This window comes from Hyposmocoma kahamanoa, unplaced genomic scaffold (assembly GCF_003589595.1).
Source record: "Hyposmocoma kahamanoa isolate Upper Pololo Valley unplaced genomic scaffold, ASM358959v1 114, whole genome shotgun sequence".
NCBI lineage: Eukaryota > Metazoa > Arthropoda > Insecta > Lepidoptera > Cosmopterigidae > Hyposmocoma > Hyposmocoma kahamanoa.
Genome location: NW_020653383.1, coordinates 2,796,669 through 2,812,368, shown reverse-complemented (window position 1 = coordinate 2,812,368; position 15,700 = coordinate 2,796,669). Strand labels below are relative to the sequence as shown.

Sequence of the window (15,700 nt, the reverse complement as noted above, 5' to 3'; positions counted from 1 at the left end):
GTCTTCTAGCTTCTAGCTGGCACGATGCCAGACGCTATACCAACCAAATAAATGATAAGTAGGAAATTGTTTAGATGTCTGTAATAAACTTTAAAGTACAATAAATTAGTGTTCTTAAGGTTTCGCGATTGTTACACAGGAAATGAAACTGTTTTTCCGGATTTAAATCAAATACATGCGATTTAAATCCGGAAAAATAGTTTAAGTTCCTATATACATAAATTGTAATAATCTTTCAAAGGATGTGAGTAATTCATTTTTCGTCTTTTTATGAAAAATACAAACACTTTTTGAGTTAATACACTATTCAATTAACAGCGCGATATGTACGTGTCGGTAATAGAGTATAATGTATTTAATTCATTAAATGTTTATTTGAAGAGACATTTCACCAAGTTGAATCGTCAATCGTCCACGGTACCTAACAATGTTCTTCAGTTTCGATAAAAAGCGAATGCCTTCGAAGCTTGGAATAAATTCCAATCTATCATCTAAAGATGATAATACTGAATTGTGAGTAGTGTGGCTCAATATGCTCGCCACTGTTATATACCTTCGACGAAGTTCAAAAGAATTGAATGTCTAATGATTAGAAACGGTAGATGGTGGCTACATCGCGGATTGAAACAAGCGCCATTACACCTTTTTACAAAAAAGTATGAAACGCACATTGATGAAAATCGTTCGTAGAAAGTTATTATACAGAACGTAGTATACTCAAAGAAGCCCAAAAATTGTTAATAGTTCAATATATTTACAAAAACCCATTTATTATTACAAGATTATACAATATATCGTACTTATAATTAATGTTTGTACATTATTTTTATAGATTTAATCATATTTACAATTATAGTCGTCACAAAATAAGAGGCACCTTTTGACACTTGGCATCGCGACGTATATAGGGATGTAGACTAAACGTAAAAATTTTATGAGTCTGTGAACATTTAGATAATTTTTCGAGTCATTGGTTTTCAGTTCTAGATAGAACAATTAACGTTTATTTAAGCAATTATTATTACTTACTTATTATTTAATATAAAAAATAAGTAAGTGTTTTAAATGATCACAGTGACAACCAGTAGTTGTTGTTGTAGTGTAGTTACGTTAACAGAGTTCACAAGGTCAATCTGTGGTTAAATAATAAAGAAAAGTAAAAAAGATTTCATAGTTTAAATTTTTATTCACTTGCCTTGGAAGATGCCAAAATCATCAGTTGAGCTAGTATCAACTGCATGTTTTATATTTGATTTTCAATCATATTGCCAATGTTGACATCTCTGTCAAAATCAAAATAAAAAAGCCAATAATTTTTTAAGTGAAATTCAATTGATTCGGTGAAATTCGACGATTCATTGGTTACTACACTTATTAAAAAAATAGGACTAAAACGTTTCGAAATAACTCAAAATTGCAATGGAATTTGTTCTATCATGTTATACATACAATGCTTCACTAAAATTAAAGTATTGTTTTTAAAACCCAATGACTTAATAATTGTTTGTTGACTGTTCTTTGATGCATTCAAAGTTACATAGTCTTCCTATTGTCGTTGCCAAATTGGGCCTCTTAAATTGTGACGACTTACAAAATGTGTGATCGATGTATGTTTTAATTACAATGATTTACACAAATATTTACTATACTACATTATTATATACTTTTTGTATGGTAGTAGTTTGTTCATTCATCATGTAACTTCATCAGCGTCGACTGATGTAATGGACTTATATGATATTTCTATACTTAACACAAGTCTTCCTGCAATTAAAAGACCGTCATTTGACATGGCTAAATCTATTTTTCGTAGCTTGCAGTGAAAAAGGGATAATTTTCACTGCTTCAAATATTATTTACAGTAAGTACTAATAAAATATGTTACAAGGCAAGTATATAAAATTACGAAAAGCCAGTAAACAGACGAAAGCAGTCCTTACCCTTTATTAACAAAAAACTATTACTTTGTTTTTTATATTTTCTTGATTAAGTAATCTAAGACCATATCCACACGGCGTGTTTTATAGGCGCCGATGACGCGCATATACGCGAAATGAAATTCTTTTAAGCTTCTTACTTACAACGCAAATGTTTGAGCGCGTTTGAATCGATTCACTACAGATGACGCGCGTATACGAGCAGATGACGCGCCTATACGCGGAGATTACGCGCGTTTACGGCGCGTATAAGATACGCCGTGTGCAAAGGATCCGAGAGTCGTATTCTAGAACTCAGGTCAAGGTCAGGTCAAGTCAGGATTTAAGTATGGTTTAAAGCACTCGAAATCATACTCAAGTCCCTGCCATTAGGGTCGTATTTCCAGTGCTTGTGTTTCAATTGCAGTCCTGACTTGAGCATTGAGTAGAGTTCTAGAATACGACCCTAAGTGACCATTATTAATTGCGGTACGAACACAAAAAATTCTTCTAGGTAATGTATTTTCTAGAAAGAATAATAAATTAAGTCGATATTATTCCTTCCGCTAAGATATTTATTATCTATGTGTACGTAGACGGTTATACACCCTTTAAAGAGTAGTTGGTATTTGTGATTATGCACTAATCGTACTGCCTAATAAACGTTGATTAGTATTGAAAACAACGCAGTATAGCATCTGTGTTAGTATTGTAGAAATTGTTATCGATGTATTCAAATGTATTTAAATTAATAAAAATAAATTACATCGTTAATGCTGTTTTTTTTATTTGTTTGAATGTTTTATTATATGATCAAGAGACGGGATGAGCAAGTCGTGCGCCTGGTGGTAAACTACACGCCTGTCCTTAACAATTGCAGTACCACTCAAAGCTTTAAATCGTAAAGATCTAAGGTGCACTGACAGTGCGCCCGTCACCCAGAGACATAAATTGACAAGTCCCATGTGCGTGTAATTTCACCAGCACTTACCCTTCTAAACCGGAACGCAATAATTTGAGCATTACTGCTTGGCGGCATAAATAGGTATGGTGGCAGTACTTCCGTGGACGAACTCTTTCACAAGAAGCTCTACTGCTACTAAACCTGTGTATGTAAAAATAAATTCAAAGTTAATTTACATACCTTCTTCCCTGTGGTTCACTTGTTGAGTGCACCTTGGTGGACGAGGATAAGCCTAGGTCGCAGTGCTTATGATATTTTCCGGGCAGTAGGTACCTGTACTTAAATCAAATTAATATGTATGGAAATCATCCATACATATTAATTTGATTTATGTATATATTCGCGATTATAGTACCTAGTTAGGAGTTGGACGCTCATTTATTGGAAATGAAACTATTTTCTCGCATTTTTATAAGTATGAGTGTCATCCGTGACTATCCCGTAACATTGGTTTTTTTTAATATAAAGATAGTTTAATTAGTTTCGATCGACAAAATAGTTTAATTTCTAATATATTTGATAAATTTCTCAAATTACGGCGAGGCTATAACAATAATAATAGCTACCATCAATATTTGATTATCGAAATCCATCAATGCAATTGGAATAATGAGCCTGTCTAGATATTTTCCATTTCATAATTGAGTGTCTTCAAAACAGAGATGTATGAAGTGTTTAATGTTTATACAAGTCGAAGACAAAACTCAAAAATGCATACTGAATTGCATCGTCGGAATCGCAACGAAGTTTTGCTCAGCAACAGGATAGACGATGAATACTACAGAATGTTGCTCCCTTTAAATATATTGCAACAAATTACGTTCGTTCAAAAATACAGAACTCACGATAAATTTACTACATCAAACAACAATATCACCAATTTAGTAGCCTTTTGTATATTAATTTGCTTTATAGGGATTTATTCGTATTGATAACAATCTTTATATGTATTGATAACAGAACCCGACATAATATTTTCAAAGTTATTGCAAACAACAATTTGCCTGTTATGTATGTGTTCGAACCATTTGTTATATTAATTAATTTTGTTTGTACCGTACGTCACAGTAACATTCAACTTACATTACTAATAAAACTACAGCGACTTGCTAAATTCACCAACAAATATTGTAAATATAATTTTTTTTCTATTCCTAGTTGGGTGAAAGTTACTAGATTACTTGTTTATCACCTAGGTTTGATAATAATTTTCTATATTAAAGTCAGAGTTTTTAATTGGTCAATATTAATTATGACATTAATTAATTCATACGTATATTATACTTCTCGATTCGTCAGTTTGTTAAAAAGAAACCTGGTTCTATGGACGGATAACATAAAACAATTGGAAGAAACTATTCGCACTAAATCAGAAAAAGAAAATGATATCATACATCAAAACTGCCTCTGTGGCCGAACGGTTACCATGCCGGACTGCGACGCAGAGGTCCCAGGTTCGATTCCCGAGCCGGGAGAAACATTCGTATGGCCTACATTTCTTTCTCTCGTGAATTTGAGTGTAATTTGTGGTTGTCTATGTGTGTGTCCATGGCACCCGCGACACAGGGTTTCCCTAGTGCGGGGCTATGTTGAGTGTGTGCGTTATTATTATTATTATAAAGCGAATGTTGTGTACAATTTTTCAATTACTTCAAAGACATTTTGGAAGCATTCTGTATTGTGAAGAAGACGTTTCAGTTATTAGTGAGACAACATTTTTGTTATACCCCTATATATACATATATACATTTATTTACATATTATAATACATATCGCTCATGAAACCAAACACTGTCGTAACTCAAAAATCATAGAATTGAGAAAACAATCTGAAAATTCAAAAAACTAATGATGAAATTTTAAGAAACGAATACTGAATGGAACCAATAAATTTATATTCTCGTTTATAAGTGGATAACTAATTATTATGTATTAAACAAAAATAATCCCATTATTCGCAATAAGATTGATTCATTAGTTTATATTTTTTAAATCGTGTTTTCCCAATTTGAACGTTTTTGGGTTACGATTATTTGGTTCCATATGCGACTGGTGTGCACATGGTGTACACCATTGGTCTAAGAAGTTCTGTGTGTGTGCTATGACCACATAAATAATTAATCTAGTTATGCTGATTGTATTCACCTTAGAGTCACTGCCGTCAGACAGTACAATGAATCATACTAATAATTTTATCGTTAAACTTAAATTACACACTTTTTTGGCAGTTAAAAGTTAACTGAGTTTTGCCCGTAGGTACAGAAGAACATTATTATACTTACGAAACTTGAAATTTACTGACAATATTCAATGCAAAGTCAAATGCAAGACGATGCACATTGTTATGTTTATACAATTAGTAGTTTCTATTCAAAGTATGTGTTTTTATTCCATATCAAATAAAAAGCATCTCACGGTAGGTATTGCTAGTCAGTTCAATGTTTCTTTTCAAGTAAGCACTTAAGTTGTTCCAATGGATTTCAGGTATTGTTCAATATAATAGACATGTTTTTTCGCGGCCTTATTGATTTACAATGTTTAATAGAATTGAGCTTCACAAATACAGTTTACGGAAAGGTAAGCACTCACAAACAATCAAAATTTCTAATTGAAAATTGAATTTCTCATCGTTCACTCAATGTGCATATTTGCAATTTTCACAAGTGACACATAATATATATTTTAGTGGGTGTTAATTCGCATCTGTATTATCAGTAGCAACGGGGTGACCAACGGGACGCATATAATATATAACTGACGGCCTTGTCGTTTGGAGTGATTTCATCGAAAACCTTGACATTTATATTGTTTGCAGGATATGAGCTCGCTTAAGCGATGTTTGTAGTTTGCCTTCTCAGGACCGTTCTAATGTTAGTCGTCATATCCACGGATTGTGAAGAGTTCTACTTGGCTTTGGAAGACGCTGCCTGTGCATGTTTAACACTTATAATAATTCAGGGTATAATAATTCAGGTTGTGATTAATATAAATAGTTACTGTAGTATTCACAGGAATTTGGAAAATAAATTTCTTTATCCAATCCTTAAGTGGAAAGTCGGACCGTTCGGGACTGACTTTATTGAAGGATGTTAAAAAACTGATGCCATTAAAATGGGCTAAATGCGGCTCGGAATTTATTCCGTATTTATTTTATTATTAAACCTGTCTTGAGAATGGAACCAGCAGTGGATGCATATAAATATATAACCATAATAAATAAAAGATATACAATAATAGTAGGAAATGAAACTATTTTTCCGGATTTAAATCGCGTATATTTGTTTTTTCAAACAAACCGACGTTTCGGGCCCTTTACAGATCCCATTGTCACGGTTGACTGAGGTGGTACAGTCTTCAACCAGTTATGTCTAATATTGATGCAAACCACCTTATTTTTTCACTATAGTTACAATAGTTATTAATTAAATATCTTATTTTTAATTTTACAATGAAAACATTCTAATTCACGCTACATTCAGTTTTACAAATTATTTTATTGAATGTATTTTTATTAAGTACAATTTATTATTAATTATTAATATAAATTAGAATAAACTAAAACATATTAATTAGTACTGCAGTCTTATGTCTGTTTGGGATTTTTCATTAGAGGAAATACTGGATCTCAAACTGGTGGTACGGAGAAACCATCTTCTCTGTTGAAATTAGGATGTTTTTTAAATTTCTCTCGCAGCATCCTGGGTAGATAACGGACTTCTTTTTCAAAGACCTGGGGTTTATCAAACTTTATTGAATGTGTAGGTCTATCCATGACATGCTCGCAGACTGCAGACTTGTTTAGGCGACGGTGTTTGACATCAGCTATATGTTCTTTGACGCGGGTACAAATACTTCGCTTTGTTTGTTCAATATAAGAGAGACCGCACTCACAGTCAAGCTTGTAAACTCCTGCATCCTGTAAGGGGATGTTACATTTCACGGGTCTCAGGAACTGAGAAATCTTCCTCAGGGGCTTGAAATAGGTCTTGATAGATGCCCGCCTGAGGACTCTTCCGCTCTTGTCACACGATCACGATCACGATCTTAACACCTCTCACGTAAGGTAAGATGGCAGGTCTTCGCTCGACTGTTGGTGGTTTCACATGGGGCCAGCGGCATTGGCGTGGAATCTTCAAATTGAAGAAAACTCAACAACAACAAGCGAACTAGATTATTGTGAGAAACACTACCTACTATTGAGCGACAAGCTGATGGAAAATACGTCGTGCAAATGCCCATGAAACCCGATTACGAAGCCAAATTGGGAGCTACGAGATCGCAAGCGCTAGCTCAATTTCTGCAATTGGAGAAGAAGATGCAGAGAAATAAGGAATTTGAAGTTGAATATAAACGTTTTATGAATGAGTACATCTCCATGTGTCATATGAAACTTGTAACAGAAAGTGAGAAAAAACACGTATATTTACCTCACCACGAAGTTTTAAAGACGCAATTCACCACCACGAAGCTACGAGCAGTATTCAACGCCTCCTATAAAACAAAAACAGAGAACAGCTTGAATGATCTCATGTACAGCGGCCCAAACTTACAAAAGGACATGCTTACATTACTGATAAACTGGAGAACGTACAAATATGTATTCACTGCCGACATAGAAAAGATGTACAGACATATCTGGCTTCATGAAGATCAACAAAACCTTCAAACTATCATCTGGAGATCATCTCCCTGTGAACCTTTACAAGAATGGCAGTTGTGCACTGTTACCTATGGCACAAAGGCCGCGCCGTACCTTGCAATGCGCACCCTCCACCAACTGGCGCGAGATGAACGAAATAACCACCCGGATGCTGCGACCGTACTTGAAAACTACTTTTACATGGATGATTTGGTCTACGGACAGAATGACATTGATGCAGCAAAGAAAATGGTCAACGACTTGATTTATTTACTGAAAAAGGGGGGTTTCAACTTAAGGAAATGGATGAGTAACAATCAGAAAATTTTAGAAGATTTGGACGATGATCAAAAATGCAAACAAACTAACATCAACTTTAACCCAGAACAAACAACAAATACAAAAACTCTTGGAATGAGATGGAATCCTGCAACTGACAATTTTACATTTAACTGGAATTTACCTAAAAAAAACTTACTAAACGGTTTTTTTTGGGAGAAATTAGTAAACTGTACGACCCGCTTGGCTGACTCTCATCCGTGACGATAAAGGCAAAACTATTATTTCAAAAGGTGTGAGTCAGTAAAATGGCCTGGGATGAAAACCTACCCGAGGAAATTGTTAAAGAATGGGAAACAATGAGAAAAGATCTGCCAAATGTCAACATACTCAAAATTCCGCGGTGGCTACAATGTGAAGAGAAACATATGGAAGAATTTCTATATGTATGTAAAGGCGTGAATATACCTTTTGCGACGCGAGTGAAAAGGCGTTTGCTTGTGTCGTATACAGCAGGATGAAAATTGATGATGACGATTATGTAACTACTCTAATCGCTGCCAAATCTAAAGTCGCACCCCTTAGTAAAAAGATCACTTTACCACGAATGGAGCTTTGCGGTACCCTTCTACTGGCACAACTGGTCGAAAAGCTCACGAAAACTTTGAACAACTTAAACTTACACATACATTGCTGGAGTGACTCGCAAGTAGTCTTAGCATGGCTACAAGGCAATGTAAATAAATGGGAGCGTTACATTGCGCACAGAGTAACAAAAATAAATAACATAATTCCTTCAAGTCAATGGCATTACGTGAAATCTCAATAGAATCCAGCGGATTGCGCAACACGAGGACTCTCAGCATCTCAACTCTTATCTCTGGACCTGTGGTGGCAGGGTCCACAATGGTTGATAACTTACCAAACAGAGTTGAAACAAAAAACATTATCATACTTCACAAAAAATGGAACGGAAACAATGTGTTGCGCAACGAAAGCTGATGATACCTGCGGAACAACAACAATACTAATAAATAAATACAGCAACTTCAAGCGCGTAACCCGAGTACTCGCTTGGGTACTGCAATTCACGCGAGACTTCCATAAGGAAAGCAAAATAATGAAAACAATTAATTATAACTTAACCAACTGCGAAGAACAACATGAGAAAAGGGAGGTTCTCAATTTAACTTTTCAAGAAATATTAGAAGCTGGCGAGATGGTTATCACAACGTCCAACGACAACATTTCAATGCAGAAATGGAGTGTTTGAAGAAGAATATGACTGTATCCAGGAAAAGCAGCCTGTTGAAACTTACACCTTTTCTCGACGAAAAAGGACTACTGCGAGTAAAGGGACGACTGATTCACTCAACTTTGCCGCCGGCATCAAAACATCCAGTTATCCTTCCTGCGTCGGGAAGGTTAACGGAGCTTATAATACAAGAGGCTCACCACGACACTCTACATGGTGGTGCACGATTCACGTTGGCACACTTACGCCAGAAATACTGGATAATTGGTGGGAATCGAACGGTGAAGAAACAGCTGCGACAATGTATAAAATGTCATCGTTTTAAACCGCACCGCAATGAACAATTAATGGCAGACTTGCCGAAAGAACGAGTCACTCCTACTAGACCGTTTACAAATACTGGAGTAGACTTTACAGGTCATGTAGACATAAAGATTAACAAAGGTCGAGGAGTTAAAACTTGTAAAGCTTACATCGCTATCTTCATCTGTACGTTCACAAAGGCCGTCCATTTGGAATTAGTTTCTGATTTGACCACACAGACTTTTCTCGCGGCCTTCAAGAGGATGTGTGCACGAAGAGGAACTCCAAAACACATGTTTTCGAACAATGGCACGAACTTCGTCGGTGCAGTGAAAATTTTACATGAAAATTTCGAACGAAACAAGACATTTCAAACGTCGTTATTTTCCGATGAATTGACCCACTTACAAGTGCAGTGGCATTTTAACGCACCTCTCTGGCCGACAGCTGGCGGACTATGGGAGGCGGCCGTTAAATCTATGAATATCTTCTTAAAAGGGTTCTAGGTGATCAGAAACTTACTTTTGAGCAGTTTACTACACTACTTATCCAAATTGAAGCTTGTTTGAACTCACGCCCGCTGTGACACTTTCTTATTGGCGGGCCACTGTTTTCACTACCGCGAGAAGAAGAAGATTTCAACCAGCAAGATTTAAGAAATAGATGGCGACTAGTGAAGCAAATAAACTTACATATCTGGAAACGCTGGTCGCGTGAATACTTACATCAACTACAGGTGCGCAGCAAATGGCAGCAACCACAGAAGGATCCAGAAGAAGGAAACTTAGTCCTTAACAATAAGGACGAATACTTACCGCCTGGCAAATGGGCTCTCGGTAGAGTGACGGAAGCCCATCCTGGTAGCGACGATAAAGTGCGAGTAGTCACATTAAAAACTAAAAGGGGTCACTTGACACGACCGATTACTAAACTTGTTCCGCTGCCCCTGAACGAAAACTTAAAACTACCGAATCAGTACAAGAATCGACAACAACTCCTAGTGCACCGACATCCATACCACGTAACACTCGATCCTGCAAAGGGAGAACACAATATTCTCTACTTACAGTACTATTGATGCTGTTTACGTTCATAAGTGCAGCACGACCACAACAATTAACTACATACAGGGTAACTTCCATAAAAAAGGATCATCCAATTTATTTTGACGAAGCTGGAAAATTACAACTAATACACAACGAATGGACGTTACTGGTGTACTTCAACCTAACATCATACTGGCAAGCCACAACAAAACTACACGATTACGTTGAAGAAATTGTCACAAAATATCGTACACACCATGTGAAACAATCGTGAACCATCTACATCACGAATTTCATCATCTAACAGAATATAACACCATGATGCTGTTGTTTAGATATCTGAAAAGGAGGTGTTTGAGACGAACACCCCTCTCAATACACATTGAGAGACAACATCGGAATGACATCGAAATGCAGCAAACGCTGCATATATCTTCAGAACACATTTCACTTTGCTGAATTCTATGTGTAGTTGCTGATTATTGAGTTTGATGATTGAGTTTGTTTTTTTGCTATGTACTGGATGCTTATCTGACTAAATCACTTCTCATTTATTCCCTCGGGAGCATGTACGGTTTTTGCACCGTACAATACTTTGGTAACTTAACAACCTACATATTGCACGTGTAAATGCTCATAAAAGACAGTTGACAACTCGCTTCACTAGCGATCGGCCACAGATAAGCATTCAAAATTATACTGTACACTTTTTACTTAATACATCAACTTATTACGGAAACTGTGGTTTGCGTCAACTCTATATCCTACTCTACTTAATAATACTCCAATCTTAGACGTTCAGAGAACCATACAATGCAGGTTGTCATATCTATGGAGTGTGAAAACATCTACTTGTCTTTAGAAGATGCTGTCTGCATATGTTTAACACTTAAAGGGTATAATAGTTCAGGTTATGAATATAATATAATAATATAAATAAAATAGAAATCGTTATATATTAATACATATAATTCCCATGTAGGGAATTTGGGAAATGAATTTCAGTATTTATTATAATTTTTTTCATTTATTATAAACATAATAGAATTTACATATAATATAATTGCAGTGTCACAAAAACCACTTTAGGTTTTTGCACTGCCACTCGTCATCTAGTACAAATACATATTACATTTAACATTAATGTGTAGTTTAGTAATAGAAATTATCAGCTCAACAAACACTGTTAATTTAGTTGTAGGGTAAGATACTGACCGATCGACAAACCCAGAGATAACGAACTTTGCAAAATTGTGCCAGATACATTTCTTACACTCTATTCAATAGTACATTGTATTAATATCCAGTGTATACCATACACATGTTCATACACATACTCATAACATATAATGTTCTATTAATATTTGTTTTGTAATAATTTAAGAAATGTTTTTACCTGCGTTTGCCTGTAACTTATTTTGAATGTTTATTTTATAAATTTGTTGTTTGAAAGTTATAGGCAGATCGTTTTTAAACTTTGGTATTTGTCGTTGTTGTTTAAATTTTATCGATTCCTCGAGTGATAATTCGGGCCGTTTTTGAGAACTAACGGAATCCGAATTTACTAAAACATATCCATTTTATTCCGTGCCGCACTTGTCTCATAAATGAAACCAACAATGGATGTGTTCGATTGTATAACAATAATAAATAATAATAGTATAGACTGACTGTGTATAAAGATAGTCCCACTTAATGCGGATTGGGAACTTCACACACATAATTAAATTGCTTTGCAAATGTGTGCTGGATCCCACGCGATATTTTCCTTCACTGCTCATGCTCATGATAAATTTCAAATGAAATTTCGCGTATAAAGTCCGAAACTCCTGCAAGCCTAGACTCGAACCCGCGACTTTCAGCTTAAAAGACGGTAGATCAAAGCATCAGGCTACCAATGCTATAATATATGACTGTATAGAAATAAAAAACGGATGAGTCGAATGAAAAATTATATAATTGTTTCTTCACGAACAGTATTATCCTGCGGTATAATACTGCTAAAAAATATACGATATGTGTAAAAAGTGTGTAAATCACAATTATGCTATTGTTGTTGCAGTGGATCTACGCAGGCTGTGCAAAAACGTAGTGCGTCTGCACCACGCGGCGATCACCAAGATGGACTAGGGTTTGTAGTTATTGGCGCTAAGTTATCGCTGACAATGACTGACCTCTTTTTCACTTACATTATTGTATTGCCTACAATTTGCTTTCTTATAATTTACTTTTGATTTGCTTACTTTCCTGATTACTTTTTGAAACGTTGATTAGTATCTATTGAAAACATCGCGTTACAGCATCTATGTTAGTATTCTATATAGAATTTGTTGCAGATGTATTTAAATAAATAAATAAAAAACTTAGTTAATGTTGATTTCTTTTTATTTGCCTTAATATAAAAATAAATTCAATTTATTAAATTTCAATTTTTAAAGATATGTATCTTCTCCCCCGTGATCCACTTATTGAGTAGCTACACCTTGGTAGACCACGAGGATATTATTTTATCTATATGGTCCACCTAGGTGGATACCGTAGTAATAGGAACTTTATGCGGGCAGTACACTTACTCAAATCAAATTAATGTGTACGTAAAATCATTGTCCCACGAACTATTAAGTCTTTTTTTGTGAAAACAATTTTGGCATAGTTATTTTTTGGTCATAAAAATGAACAAAATTGGTCAAAACTTTTTAGTGCTGATCGACTCAGTTTTATGTAAAAATCATTTCATTGTAGAGGACAAAAAAATCGAAATAGCAGAAGTTGGCCAAATTTCATAAAATGTTTATATATATTTATTTACTTATAAGGATGACTTCATTGTATCGGAAGAATAAAAATTGTGACAGCAGCAGTTGGTCAAATTAAAAAAAAATACATACAAAATGAATAACATTTTATAAAGTTGTAACTAGTGTTGCCTGTGATTGATTATGCTGACGTGTGTTACAGTAACATCTCTCAAGTCTTTTTGAATAGATTAGATCGTCTTCTTAACAACTGCATTAGGTTTATTTTTGGTCTGCGGAAGTATGACCATATATCTGCTTGTCGTCGTCAACTAAATTGGCTTCCCATCCGTGAACGCAGGTCCTTAAGAATTTTAACCACTCTTTTCTCCATCTTGTTCGACCCGGCTGCACCTGATTATCTTAAATGTTCATTTCAATTTCAAAACGCTCGGCCGGGTTGCGAATTTCGATCTTCCCGTAGCCTTAAGCTTTCCATTCCTTCTCATCGCACTGATTTTTTGTCTAATTCTTTTACCCTTCATGCAATTCGTCTTTGGAACGCGCTCCCGCTCCATATAAGACAAGCTCAGACCAAATTATCTTTCAAGCGCATGTTGCGCAAGCATCTGTTTGACAATAGTCAAAATTAAGACACTGTTTAATGTTGCTTTGGGTACATATATCATATTATTTATTATTATAATATATATATGTAAGTTTATTATGTATGTATAATAAGTATGTTTATTGTATGTTATTTATTTATACCATACAAATTATCGATTCGTTTTCTAGTATTTCTATTTCTTTTTGTTTAAGTGTAGCACCAACCTATTGTGTTTTTTTTTCTGTTTGGCCCAATGGTTGACTGGTAGAGAATGCCTTATGGCATTAAGTCCGCCATTTGTACTTCAGTGTATTGTACAATAAAGTTTAAATAAATAAATAAATAAATAAATAAAGTTTAACAGCTTCTGCTGTCCCGATTTTTTCGTTCCACATAATGAAATCATCATTACAAGAAACTGCGTAAGTATATCAGCATTAAAAAAATTTGTTCATTTTGTATAAAAAACATTATACAAACAACCTAAGAACTCGATAACACTTCATGAAATTAGAGCAACTTCAGCTGTCCCAATTTTTTCGTTCCTTACAATGAAATGATCGTTACATAAATATGAGTCGATCAGCACTAAAAAAAAATTGTACCAATTTTATTCATTTTTATGGACAACTCACGCTTGACCAAAAAATTTACTATGCCAAAATTGTTTTCTTAAACAAAGATTTAATATTCCCTAAGGCAATTTGGTATCTAGTTCATAAATACTCTTTTTTTTTTTAATAAATACGTTAATAAATACTCGCTCATAAAAAAAAAATAATACATTAGGTAATCTACTTGGTACTTGGTACTTGGTGCAACGGGCTGGTATCCGCAACTCGACGACAAAGCGCCTATTTTGCGTGTGGTGGGTGCAGGGTCCTACTCGTGCCACCCAAGCTCCTCCAGGAATCTCAGCAGCCTCCTTGGTTTGCTGAAGACTTCGGGGAGCGACCTTGGCACTCCAAGGTATTTTGCCCTGTAGTTGGCCACGCCGGAGCACTGAAGTAGGATGTGCGCAGCCGTTTCCTCCCCCTCCATGCACGCTCTGCATAGAGGGCTGTCTGTGATACCTAAATTGAAAAGGTGTTTATTATATGGACCATGACCCGTTAGGGCGGCAGTTAGAGTGCGAAGCTCTTGCCTTTTAAGTTTAATTAGTATTCGAGATAGACTGGCATTGAGCGTTGGGAGTGCTTCCCTCGCCTGTCTACAAACCGTAAGGGTGGTCCATGTATTATTATGTGAAGATTTTGTACCTTTGTGTATAGTTGTTCTAGACCATTGGGAGGGGAGGGACACTATCGGTTCTGGTCCTACAGCGTCCGTCTCCGACCCTTTCCTGGCTAGTTCATCTGCTGCATCATTGCCACGTGAGCCGCTGTGTCCTTTAATCCACTGAAGAGTTACGTGGTTTTGTATACATACCTCCATGAGTGCTTGATGGCATTCGTAAATGAGCCCTGAGTTTATGTCATAGCTATTCAGTGCTTGAAGTACTGACATACTGTCGGAGAGTATTCGAATGGAGTAGTTCTTTACTCTTCTCGCTATGATTGCTTCTGCTGCCAACTTGATGCCCATGCATTCAGCCTGGAATACTGTGTTGTGGTCACCAAGCGGTGCTGATATCCTGATATTGAGGTCTTCTGAGAATACCCCAGTACCTGTTCCTGAGTTTGTTTTAGATCCGTCGGTGAAGACTCGGACCTCTCTGGGGTTCAGTCCTTCGTTGGGATCTTCAAATAATTGTATCTTATATTTCTTGTCAAAGATGTATTGTTTTGGGATCCTATCCACAACCGCCTCCAGTAGCGGTTCCTCATTGACAGACTTGTAGAGGATTTCTGTATGTGGGGTCCTCATGTGCTTCCAGAGGCCGGCTCTGTTTAGACGCACTGCTGTTGACGCCGCTTCCTGTCTGATGAACAGTGGGAGGGGTCGAAGGTCCAG

General features: G+C 35.9%; 1 protein-coding gene across 1 annotated transcript; it reads left to right on the top strand.

The window, feature by feature from the left end:
* The first annotated feature begins 9,058 nt into the window (after positions 1-9,058).
* On the top strand, positions 9,059-10,434 carry LOC113239247. The gene is made up of 2 exons (XM_026476169.1): positions 9,059-9,676; positions 10,093-10,434. Exons 1-2 carry the CDS (start codon positions 9,059-9,061, stop codon positions 10,432-10,434), a joined length of 960 nt encoding a protein of 319 aa, XP_026331954.1.
* The last annotated feature ends 5,266 nt before the right edge of the window (positions 10,435-15,700 follow it).